General features: G+C 37.3%; 3 protein-coding genes across 5 annotated transcripts; all 3 read left to right on the forward strand.

Moving 5' to 3' along the window:
• Window positions 1-106: 106 nt before the first annotated feature.
• On the forward strand, window positions 107-4,346 carry LOC113669127 (potassium channel subfamily K member 15). Of its 3 annotated transcripts, none has more exons than XM_089196308.1 (4): window positions 107-1,093; window positions 1,514-1,574; window positions 1,660-2,041; window positions 2,595-4,346. In XM_089196308.1, the coding sequence occupies exons 3-4, from the start codon at window positions 1,753-1,755 to the stop codon at window positions 3,233-3,235; spliced, it is 930 nt and encodes a 309-aa protein (XP_089052434.1). In that variant the 5' UTR covers window positions 107-1,093; window positions 1,514-1,574; window positions 1,660-1,752; the 3' UTR covers window positions 3,236-4,346. The 3 variants fall into 3 exon arrangements, with proteins under 3 accessions (XP_089052434.1, XP_089052435.1, XP_027040931.2); XM_089196309.1 differs by having other exon boundaries at window positions 107-536; window positions 1,021-1,093; window positions 1,514-2,041; XM_027185130.2 differs by having other exon boundaries at window positions 1,514-2,041.
• Window positions 4,347-5,379: 1,033 nt separating this feature from the next.
• On the forward strand, window positions 5,380-8,213 carry LOC149050131 (potassium channel subfamily K member 15-like). The gene is made up of 2 exons (XM_089198655.1): window positions 5,380-6,303; window positions 6,646-8,213. The coding sequence occupies exons 1-2, from the start codon at window positions 6,015-6,017 to the stop codon at window positions 7,284-7,286; spliced, it is 930 nt and encodes a 309-aa protein (XP_089054781.1). The 5' UTR covers window positions 5,380-6,014; the 3' UTR covers window positions 7,287-8,213.
• Window positions 8,214-9,884: 1,671 nt separating this feature from the next.
• LOC113668654 (potassium channel, subfamily K, member 16-like) lies at window positions 9,885-12,229 on the forward strand. The gene is made up of 2 exons (XM_027184598.2): window positions 9,885-10,267; window positions 10,893-12,229. The coding sequence occupies exons 1-2, from the start codon at window positions 9,922-9,924 to the stop codon at window positions 11,606-11,608; spliced, it is 1,062 nt and encodes a 353-aa protein (XP_027040399.2). The 5' UTR covers window positions 9,885-9,921; the 3' UTR covers window positions 11,609-12,229.
• Window positions 12,230-12,308: the final 79 nt, after the last annotated feature.

Below are 12,308 nucleotides of genomic sequence, written 5' to 3' on the forward strand. Positions count from 1 at the left end.
TTAAATAAAAGTACCATGTTTACTTGTTGAGGGATTCTCCTTGACGTGTGTTGTCCCGCGGCAATATTTCCCTCGCAGTACAGATGGGAAAATATGACAACATTGAAAGTTCCTCTTGCCTAGAACCAACTGAAATAAAATGTTGATAGTGAAGACTTGTCAAGGACAGGATGTGAAATGAGGACAACTTGACACCTTTGAATTAACACAATACCTTAAAAAAATTGACAATGAAACAATACACAGATCGATGATGACAATGGATAGGAATAAGTTCAGTTGTGAAATTCTTACACCTGCCAGTTTATCCTCACATGAGGGATTGACAAGTCTTCCATACTTATATAAATAATTGACAATTCTGTCCTGACAAGTGCAATTACTAAGAACGTGAACATGACTTGACAGAGACGAGAACGAAAAAAGTTGTGTTCATATCGCTTTTAACCACTGTTCGGAAATATCAGTTGAGGTTTTCTTGAAACTGCTGTCGAGGTGTTTTTGGTTGAAAAAGTCAATTAACAGTTTTGCTGGAGGTAATATATTCGTTTTTCCATTCATAGCCTTAGGGAAAGAAAGGGATAAAATCCCTTTCTTTAAATAAGTTCCCAAATGAAACTTAATGTTGGGCTTCATAGTTTTTTATTGATTTGAATTTTTTTAAAACATTTGAACGTCTCTCTTTGAACGTTATAACAATCATAATCCAAAGAAAGAGAAAAAATCAATTTTTATGGGAGATTATTGTTTCAGATTATGATAGTGAAAAGGCCAAAGAAAATAAAAATTCGACTGGTTTAAAAAATTTCAGCCACAATATAAATAAAAGGATGTAAAAATTAATTTCTGTGTTGATCAATTTTCAAAATTCATGAAAGTTCATTTAAAGAAGTTCATTGTTCGGTCAATTCTCGCATAGCTTATCTAACGTACGCCAGCTGCATCATCATTTTACGTTCACAAGCTTACAGTAATACGCAAGACATGTCATTCAATACTATTTTGATATCGCCTTGCCAGGGAACGTCGAAAAAAAGCCTGTGAACACCTTCGTACTGAATGAATCTCATACGAGACCTTGATAACTCTCAGAGTAAGTGATAATAAATGTGAAATTGTAAACAGAAAGATTGCCTAATAATGTTGGTGTATAGAGTAATGCCCTTGTGAAGAGAAACCTTATCCGATTTTACTTATTGTATAAAACCACCGTAGCTCGTCTTTTGGATAGGTGAAAAGACGAAAACCTCGGCGATATCGTTAACTGGTGTATTCTATAGTTTTAGCAAATTGTAATTCTCAGTTCGTATGCAGACAAACAAAAAAGGGTTCTGGACAACAATAAAAACAATCTAGAGCGAAGGAGTCGATGATAATAGAGGAAGCTCATTTATATTTTAATTATATTTTATATTTTTACCATAATCAATTAGACTAGGGTGCTTTTTGCCGGCCGGTTGTAATTACCACATGGGAAAACTCACACAAGCAGAATGATTTCCTTTCCTAATAGGAGAGATGATGGAATAAGTTCCCACGTTCTTCTCAGGGAGGAAGCGCAAACGGCAGTGAATGTAAGGTCTATGTCAACTTGATGATGCTTGAAATCAGTTCTAAGATTTGCAAGTAAGAACTTAGAAACCCCAACCTAATTTTTAGGATTTGACTTCTACCGAGCTCAAGCTGCTGATTTTCGTGTCCAGAGATTAACGCTGTAATCCAATAATCCAGCTTACACCGATCATCTTCAACATGAACTCACTTTTGAAGAAAGTACTTCTGCGAACCTTTGGCTTCTCCTTGCTAGTCTTTCTAAGTCCTTTGCTATTCATTCAAGTGGAGTACACAGAGAAGGACGATAACCTGGAAAAATATCAGTTGTTATCCTCTTTGTACAAGTCCATGGAGTCTAAATACAACATGTCTCTTGAAGAATTCAACAAGTTTTGCAGCGTTGCGTATGAAGCTTTAAGCATGCCTAAGCCAAAGTGGACCTATATTCATGCCTTTGATTTCATTATGCAGACCGTAACCACTATAGGTAAATATGAGGCAGATATGCATCTGTTTTTTCTGCCGACTATGTTCATTCTTGTGTTATATCTGGTTTTTATCGACTAGGTCATGTTTGACAATGTGAGGTACGTCTCCTTTACACTTCTTGAAACATCTTATGGGAACAAACTTTTTATCCTCCCAAGACAGATATGCCCTAAAGGAGCTTGCAATAATGTAACCCCGGAAAACACTACCCAACAGAATCGGGAAGACATCTCGAGGAAATAGGATTATTTTATAGAGCCGAACAAAGCCTTGTGGAATCTTCCATGTTGCTCATTAACCCTTCTCTTACTTAAGACTACCTAACTACGCAGACCAAACTATACATTTGTAAAGTAGAAATATTTAAATTCTCTAATAAGAGAGGTTGGACGATTCTCTTACTTTCCTAGAGCACCTATCTTCCTCTGACAATCTTTCCCTGCATTTTTGCCGTTGCCCTGAATTCTGAAGGCACGCGCATAGGAGGAACAATCACCTAGTTACGAAGATCTATACGCCAGGAATTAATCCATAATCCATTTTCTCGACAGGTTATGGATACATTACCCCTCAAACTCCTGAAGGTCAGATATTGTGTATCTTCGTGTCTCTACTTGGAATTCCAATAACCTTGCTCACGTTGAATTCCGTCGGCGAGTTGATCGCCAAACTGATCAGCAAAATTCTCACCAAATTTGAAAGGAAATTCCTCGGAAGACCAGAGCCGAAACATGTTAAAATTAAGACCGCCGCTATTTTGGGATTATCTATGATAACAATCATGATGGTGTGTGGCACAGTGTCAGTAATGAGACAAGAAGGAAGAGAATCGGATTGGACTTTCGTCGAAGCATTATATTTTTGGTTCATAACATCCTCCACAATTGGTTTTGGCGACTATGTATTTTATCCACCCAGCTATAGGATTAAGAAACTAACGTTGCTTAACTCTACATGCCAAGGAAACGAGAATGCCGAATCTTTTCAAGCTTTCCATATACCTTCCAGCCTTTTTTTCGTAATTATATACATGTTCAGTCTAAGCATTGTTTGCAGTGTAATAAATTCCATCATGGCTGCCATCGAGGAGAGCAAATGTCACCCTCGATGTGTTGGATGTTTTACGAACAAAACGCGAGACTTCCATGAAAACACTGAGCAACATGGCCAGAACCACGCAGCAATGTCTTGAGTTCCATAGTAGTAAGATTTGGATAAGGATTTTCGTCCTTCCTCTCGAGCCTTAATCAATCCATAACAGCGAAACACTTGAGCACCGCAAGTTTCCTTATGTTCGGAGGTCAACGTTCCTGAATCTCTCTAGCGCTCTTGGAGCCTAATAAGGCGAAATCTTGGGATCTCTTGGAGTGGTAAAAAGGCATGATATATTTGAGCATGAATGAGTCTACGGTGCAGGATGCACCAACTTTTAAACCCCTGAAAACTGGAAATCGAGGAGCCGAACTTAGAGAGCGAGGCGAGCGAGACGAGCGAGGCCCGGAAAAGATGCTCACAGCTGTACAGCAATATAGCATTTGTGTTAGCAGTACTCTTAACTTTACGCGCCGGTTTCGCTACTCGTCGAGTTCGCTACATGTTTGCTACTAACATGCCGAATTCGCTGCGTCTGTTAATTCTCAATTTTAATTTCTCTTTTAATCATAAACCACAAGCAATATCTGTACTTTATACTCCCAACTGCGTGGCTGCCGTTTTTAGGAGTCAGTTAAACTGGTCATATGCAAATTCCCTTCTAGTTTGCTTTTAACCGCATCGTTGATTTTTGTGATTGTTCCGAGGTTGCGTTTCACAAGTAAACCTGACTGTTGGGTAGAAAGAATTGGCGAAGTCAACAAAATTGGAAGCTTCTTTCATAGAAATGTTTAACGGTGAGAAGATGTCATCAATATATATCTTCCAGACCAAAGGTTAGAGGGGTTAGCCATAAATATTCGTTTTACGGATCAATATCAGTATCTAGGCAACTCCCCATCTACCCCTACCCTAACCCAACAACAGTCAATTGATAACAAGTTAGGGTTAATGTTGGGCTAGGGGAGGGGTAGTTGGGGAGTTGCTCAGATACTGATGTTGATCCCGTTTTTCTAGGTCTGCTATAAAAGTTTTTTTTGATAGAATGGTAGGATGAAGTAAGTAGCGAATTCGGCATGTAAGTGGCGAACATGTAGCGAACTCGAACGTAGCGTACTCGACAAGAAGCGAAACCGACTGATACCCACTCTTAGTATGGGCATGTGATTGTGAGTTTGTGCGTTTAAGACTTAATAAAAGCATGCACCTGTCAGGCTTGTAATAGCCGTGTATTTATAAGACCGATGACTGGCACGGATTGTCTCACTTGACTTTTCACACGTATTAAACCTCGCCTCTCTTATACCCGTTTGGTTAGTAACAACAAAATTGGCGCGACGTTTCGTGTGAAAATTAAAAAATAAATATCAATATGAAAGGACGCCTATAATATTTATGTAAACGGTGACGGAATTTGCTGACCAAAATTTAGTGAACTTGAACTGATATACAGCTTTGCTTAGTAATCCATGTCCAACGAGAGGTTCATTTGTCTCCTTTACTTTACAGGTCATTAAATATTATTTTTCCGAGGTTACCAAAACACAAAACCAAAACTAAAAAACAATTGTACGTTGAGTTATAATTAAAAATTGTACCGCTGACGGACAATAATAGATTAAATTCAATATCACAAACAGCTGCCCTTACTGCTGAGTTTTGATTGTTATCCATGGATGAGGACGGCCATAGATAATTTAGTGAACGAAGTTTTCGTATATCCTTTCTCAATACTTCCAAATTGGTAAGTCCGTTGGTAAATTCAGTGTTTATATGAATTAATGTAATGAATTAACGATCTCTTGAAAAAGCATTTTGACTGAGACCAAAAACGTTGGAATATCTAAAGTAAATTTGGCGATGGAAGGGTTTGTGTCTGCATAGATGATTACTGATAGACAAAATTAAATAATAGTGTCACTTCTCCTCTTGGAACTTAACACTTGCATCTTAAATGAGTGAGACGATGTGTACCGTGAAGAAATTTCTTACAGTTTTAGTTTAGCTGACCAATTTATCCTTAAGCTAGAGAGTAACTCGAAAGATCACGGCCATTAGTCAAACAGGTTTCGTGAAAAAGAATCGAGCAATAATTAACACTTACTCTCCAAAGAGTGGAGGTGGTTTGTTTTAGTATACACCACGTAATAACCCCAAAAAAAAAACAGTTTATGTCTTTCAATATACCTAAAACTAGTCGGAAATTAAATTTCTAAGGCCTTTAAATTTTTTTTAAAGTGAGTGATGATAAATATGAGAAGGTAAACGTTAAGATGAATTGAGTTGGTGTATAGGGTGATGTCCTCGTGGAGACAAACCTTTTTCCTTTCTGCTTATTTTTTTAAAGTAGCAAAACTTTTATTTAATATGGGTGAAAAAGAAGAAAACCTTGGTCTTATCGTTAACAGGTGAAAGATATAGTTTTATCAAATTGTGATTTTCAGTTTGTATGTACACAAACAAAAAAAGGCTGGTTCTGCGATAAGATATTGATAATAGTAAAAATTATCTGGAGCGAATGAGCCGATGATAATACAGGAAGCTCAGCTACAAAATATGTGAAAAAGTATTAGGATAAAGGTTAAAAAATTATACTGATTGGGAAAAAAATGTAACATTGAGCGTAACTAAACGTCTATCGGATATATCCACACACTGTCAGTTCACTGTACATGTTCCGTTGTTACGACATGATAAAACATCGATTTTAGTAAATTTTTTAGTAAACCTAAATTGAAATGTAGTTCCCACGTACTTTGACGATACGTTTTTTTTTTCAGGATTTGACTACTATCAAGCTTAAGCAGCTGATACGCGTGTCCTGAGATTAACACAATTAAACAGTAATCCAGCTTACAACGATCACCGTAATCTTGAACATGAACTCACTTTTGAAGACAGCACTTCTTCGAACTTTTGGCTTCTTCTTGCTAGTCTCTTTAAGTTCTTTGCTATTCACTCATGTGGAGTACACAGAAAAGGACGACAAACAGGAAAAATATCAGTTGTTGTCCTCTTTGTTCATGTCCATGGGGTCTAAATGCAACATGTCTCTTGAAGAATTCAACAAGTTTTGCGGCGTTGCGTACGAAGCTTTAAGAATGCCAAAGCCAAAGTGGACCTATCTTCATGCCATTGATTTCGTCGTGCAGACTGTAACCACCGTAGGTAAATATAAGGCAGATATATATCCAAAGGGAATAGTGTTATACCATAGAGCTCGACAAGATCTTGTGGAATCTTTCATATTTCTCATCAACCCTTCCCTTACTTAAAGCTTTCTAATTGCGGAAATCACTTTATGCATTTCTAATGAAGGAATCTTTGAATGCTCCCACAAAAGTGGTTCGATGAGCCTTTTAGTTCCCTTGAACACCGACCTTCTTCTGATAATCTTTCCCTGTATTTTTGTCGTTGCCCTTAGTTCTTATGTCACGCGTTAGTCGAACAATCACCCAGTTACGAAGATATATACGCTAGCAATTAATCCATAATCCATGTTCTCGACAGGTTATGGATACATTACCCCTCAAACGCCTGAAGGTCAGATGTTGTGTATCTTCGTGTCTCTACTTGGAATTCCAATAACCTTGCTCACGTTGAATTCCGTCGGCGAGTTGATCGCCAAATTGATCAGCAAAATTCTCACCAAGTTTGAAAGGAAATTCCTCGGAAGACCAGAGCCGAAACATGTTAAAATTAAGACCGCCGTTACTTTGGGATTATCTATGATAACAATTATGATAATCTGTTGCGCGGCATCAAGATGGCGTCGAGAAGGAGGAGGTTTGAGTTGGACTTTCGTCGAAGGAGCATATTTTTGGTTCGTAACATTCTCCACAATCGGTTTTGGCGACTATGTATTGTTCCAACCCAGCTATAGGATCAAGAAGCTAACGTTGCCTAACTCTACATATCAAGGAAATGAGAATGCCGAGTCTTTTCAAGCTTTCCACATACCTTCCAGCGTTTTGTTTATATCTGTATACATTTTAAGTCTAAGCATTGTCTGCAGTGTAATAAATTCCATTATGGCTGCCGTCGAGGAAAGTAAATGTCGCCCTCGATGTCTTGGATGTTTTACGAACAAAACGCGAGACTCCCACGAAAGTAGTGAGCAAAATTTTCAGTGTCCTACATCAAGGTCTTGAGTTCCATGGTAGCAAGATTTGGAAAAAGATTTTTATCCGTCTTAACAAGCTTTAACAAAATAGAACAGCAAAACACTTGAGCACTTTCTTTAGTCACCTTAGAAGTCTTGGAATCTCTTAAGGAGTGAAAAAGCATGATATATTTGAACATGAATGGGTCTTGTGTAAGATGGACCAACTTTTGAATCCTTGGAAACTGGCAAACGAGAAGCCGAACTCAGTGCTTGGGCCTAGTCAGCTCTACTACAGAAAGGGTGCTCATTAGAGCTATTCACGAGTAGCATTTAAGTTAGCAAAGATTCCTTTAAAATACCTGAGTATAGATTTAAGCCTCCAAAACTTGATAGAATACTTCACCTTTAATGTGTAAGTATTCGACTTGAGACTCCCACAGATTGTGTAAGTTAACTTTTAATCCGCACGAAACACCTCTTTTAGTCAAAAATCTCGTACACCCATTTATATTACTCGTATCAAATGGCTGTAGAAAACAATTAAGGTATGAGAAAGAAAATCTGATGTTTATCATTCTATCATACTGCATTTTCCTAAATAACCGGGTCATGGTATAAAAGAATGGTCAGGAACAACAAAATTAGCTCGATATTTCGAGAGAAAATAAATATCAATAAGAAAGAACGTCTACAAAATTTATGTAACAGGTAACGGAATTAGTTAACAGAAATTTAAAGAACTTGAACTGATATGCAGTTTTATTTAGTAATCCATGTCCAACGAGAGGTTCATTTGTCTCCTTTACTTTAGATGTCATTTAAAATTATATTTCGGTGGTTATAAAAACACAAAACCCAAAACAAAAAACAACTGGAGAGAGTGTTTATCATCGGTAATACTATTCCTGATACATTACTCTTAAATATAGAAGGATGCACGTTGAGTTATAATTAAAAATTGTACCACTGACGGACAAATTGTCAATCTTATATCAATACCAAACATATTTCATTTTTGTATTCAGGAAGTTCTATTGAGTGGAGTAAATTCAATATCTCAAACAGCTGTCCCCACCGCTGGGTTTTGATTGTTATCCATGAAATAGGACGGCCACAGATAATTTAGTGAATGAAGTTCTCGTATGTCTTTTCCCAATACTTCGAAATTGGTAAGTTCGTTGGTAAATTCAGTGTTTATAAGAATGAATGTAATGAATCAACGATCTCTTACAAAAATATTTGATTGAGACCAAAACTTTGGAAAACTCAATTAATTTCGTATTTTCTGGTTCGAATCATATTCCTTTGAACTCACTTAACAATCTTTGACTTTAATAATTAGTATTTTTGTTTCTTTTCATCGCTAAATAAATTGAAGAATGTAAAATTTAACCAGTATTCAAACAGCAAAATGTACCACTGAACTATTTTTACCTACTTTTTTATTACCGCGATCGTTGCGCCGAGACCAACTCCTTTGAATCAGAAGTTTCAGCTTTCGTGCTGAAGAAAAACTAGATACACATTTTTAACTCGACTATGAGCATAATAACTGTACATATTTTTAGAAATTGTTATTTTTATGGTGAGTAAGACCAAGACTTCAACGATTTTGATTAAATTCAAAGTAAGGATAAAAGGAGAGGAAGGAAAAAATTACAAAACCTTAAGTTGAAGTGACTTGCCACGTATAGGTTGTCAAATAGATTTTGTGAGGCCCCATAAGGGGGGTCTGAGTATCCCGTATCCCATTAATTTTGGCCAAAATATCCCGTACCCGTTCATTCTTGTGATTCGTATCCCGATAACGCCAGTTACCATGATGACGTCATTGAGCGTAAAATGTTCGGGTACCTGATAACGAAAACATATTTTCCTGGAGCGTTTTGTATTTCAAAAAGAAATTACGTGCAAATAAGACATCACGTTTATCGATGGTATGCTCTTAAGTAACATTTTGTAAAGAATTGCTAAAGGACTGAGGTGAATCCAAAGACATGAGTCACCGAGAAAGTGGTGCAAAATGGAAAAAGCCGTGGGGGAGGGGAAGAGTTGAAGAGTTGTTCTTGAACAAGAGCCGATATTGGCACCTATTGACAATATTGAAAATATTTGATGGCAAAATGTAAAAAATCACATTTGAAAGCAATTTTTAATTATTTGCACCTTCTATATTGATTAATAAACTTATTTCATTATTTTAAAAAAATGAGAACTTCGATCTTCGATATCCCAGAATCTTTTTTGAAATACCCCTTATCCCTTTAATTTTCAGCCCGAAAATCCCGTATCCCTGTAATTTTTTACCCAAATATCTTGTATCCTGATAACCCCTAATAGGGCCCCTTTAGTACTTTTTTTAGAAGATTTTGCATCTTCTGCCAAAGCTGAACAATAACAGAGTTAGCTTTCCCAAGTAAAGGGTTCAGATGTCCTTAATCCTGTTGTTTGATAACAGTACTTTAAATAAAAGGTGATGATGACAATAAGACGGGTATGTATTTCCATCTCATGGAATAAAAAATCCTCAACCGCTAGGGAGAGACTCAGGCAATTATTAATTTTTTCTTTATTGTGTTTAACTTTGAAGTCACAATTTTAACTTGTACGTGTTCCATTCTAATACAAACTAATTTCAGCACCATTTTCATTCTCCGTATGTTTAGACAATTATTTTTGTGATGTTTTCTCAGCTAACATTACAGAGAGCTCGAACAGACAAGTGGCTGTTTCCAGACATGGACCCATTGTTCAAAAAAGTACTGTTGCGAACACTGCTTTACTTGTTATTTCTCCTTCCCAGCGCTTGGCTCTTTCTGCAAGTGGAGTACACGGAGGAAGACGAGGAAGAAACAAAGTATCAAGTGTTGCACTCCCTGCAAGAATTCATGATATCTAAATACAATATAACCACCGAAGAGTTCATTAACTTCTCTCATATCGCACACGAGGCCCTAAGTGATCCGAAACCTAAGTGGACCTTTTCGTCTGCCCTTGATTTTGTCTTTCAAGCTTGGTCCACCATAGGTAAGAAAGGGCGTCTATCAAGAGAAGTTGAAGAAATTTTCCCAGTTTAACGATTCTTTCTAGGTGTTTTTCTAGATTATTTATAGCAGTGACCTCTCTCGAATACAGTTATTTGACACTAAAAGTCCTGTCAAGAAACAGTCGCAAACCCAAAGTAAACAACTCCTCTTAAGTGTTATTATGACAGACACCACCGATAGCAATTTTCGATTGAATTTCGTAAAACCAAAAGCAAAGCTATAACAAAGGTCTATCAGACTAAAACAAGATCATGTCTCCAGGGGTCAGCGAGAACTCAATGTGAAAATAAGCAAACTCCCTGGAGGGTGGGAAAAACCAGGAGGAGCAAGTCATGATTGGCTTTAGTTTCCCATCTGATTGGTGGAGAGATGGAGCAAGTTTTCTGGAACAATCGCGGTGGGGAGTAAAGAGAACCTAACATGATCCTGGATTACTGTCCATCTACACTCCCTTTAAAATTACTTCACTGTAGAAACCTTTCCTTAATTTTATATGGAGCGTCCTCTGAACAACAGTCTTTCCAAAGCAGTCACCTTCCTGCAATGGTGTTGTCCGTAAAACAATCACCCATGTAATATTAGATTTTTCAATATTTCCTTTACAGGTTACGGGTACATCACTCCTCAAACATGTTCAGGCAGAATTTTGTGCATCATTGTTTGTTTATATGGGATTCCTATCACCCTGCTCTTGTTAAAATCCATTGGGGAGCTGATTACCAGCCGTGTTAATGCCGTAGTCAGACGTTTCGAAAAGAAATTCTTCAATAAACTGGAACCGAAACATATTCAAACCAAGACTGCTGTTGTTTTGGTATCGTCGATGATATTGCTGATGACGGCATATGGATCTTTGGTACCTTATCTTTTAGGTTGGACTTTTGACGAAGGAGTATATTATTCTTTTATAACATTTTCTACAATCGGTTTTGGAGACTATGTTTTACATACTAAATCCGGAATCAAAAGTCTCGAGAGATTATTTTCAAAAAACTCCTCAAGGCAGGAAGGAAACAAATTTAGAGTAGCTCACTCAGAGGATACCATTTATTCGGTTATCCACAATGTATTGGCGTCATTGTATTGCATGTTCGGTCTGTGTGTGGTATCTGGTGTGATTAATTCCATCATGACTGCCTTGGAAGACACGAAAAATCCCCTCACCCGGCGTGCTACTGGATGCATCCCTCGAAAAACTCATAACCACATCGGGATAGATCTAGCCAGTTGTTCGCAGCGTGAAGAACATGAAGAAATGCAACACTCAGACGTTCAAACTGTAGAGGGCAATCTGTCACGGTCGGTTGCAGAAATAAAATAACGTAAGCTAGAAGTTTCTCCATGGTGAGACCTGTTTTGTCACTAATCTTTCAGGCTGCATGCCTGCATGGAATTGAGTGAGAGGGGAGACAGTGGAACATTACTCATGAGGGGAAAGATAGGTATAAGGAGACAAGCCAGCTGTTTCAGTGGAATGAATGATTTTAATGCATCACTTTCGTTCAATATTACTCAAATCGGATTCTATATTATCTCAGGAAAATCACCACCACTTCAGCTTCTTTATTACTCTATTTGAATCAGCTTTGGAAAGGTCACCAAAGCAACATATCAACGTGCCGTCGTTGTTGTTTTTTTTTTTTTGCGTCATTGCTTTTCGTAGGTCAGCAAACTATGATGAAAATTCGAAGTCTCTTCGGAAAAGGTTGATGAAAATAATAATGAAAAAAAAAAACTTTGTTGTTCCTTGTGTCAGAAGTTTTCTCTTGTTTGCATATACTATCGTGTCGCCTAAGAAATATGAAACATGAACGAAGAGACCCAACGACTTTTTGGGAACTCTGAGATAGCTTTGATATTATGACTTTATTGTGGTAGTGCTATTAGAAAATGGCCACGAGGAAGTTTACAATAATGCAGAATAAACAAAATTATTCTGTGAGAAGTTGGGGATTAAGAAGCTTTCAAAATATTTGCGCTATTCGCAATAATCTCTTTTAGTGTTCCATATGCTCCTGCTT

Source organism: Pocillopora damicornis, chromosome 2, assembly GCF_964200805.1.
Source record: "Pocillopora damicornis chromosome 2, jaPocDami1.2, whole genome shotgun sequence".
Lineage (NCBI taxonomy): Eukaryota > Metazoa > Cnidaria > Anthozoa > Scleractinia > Pocilloporidae > Pocillopora > Pocillopora damicornis.

Excerpts from the sequence above, each read along its gene's own strand:
- LOC113669127 (XM_027185130.2), top strand. The coding sequence starts at position 1,753 with ATGAACTCACTTTTGAAGAAAGTACTTCTGCGAACCTTTGGCTTCTCC. Across the intron at positions 2,042-2,594 it reads GCAGACCGTAACCACTATAG|GTTATGGATACATTACCCCT; the intron begins GTAAATATGAGG and ends TTTTCTCGACAG.
- LOC149050131 (XM_089198655.1), top strand. The coding sequence starts at position 6,015 with ATGAACTCACTTTTGAAGACAGCACTTCTTCGAACTTTTGGCTTCTTC. Across the intron at positions 6,304-6,645 it reads GCAGACTGTAACCACCGTAG|GTTATGGATACATTACCCCT; the intron begins GTAAATATAAGG and ends TGTTCTCGACAG.
- LOC113668654 (XM_027184598.2), top strand. The coding sequence starts at position 9,922 with ATGTTTTCTCAGCTAACATTACAGAGAGCTCGAACAGACAAGTGGCTG. Across the intron at positions 10,268-10,892 it reads TCAAGCTTGGTCCACCATAG|GTTACGGGTACATCACTCCT; the intron begins GTAAGAAAGGGC and ends TTTCCTTTACAG.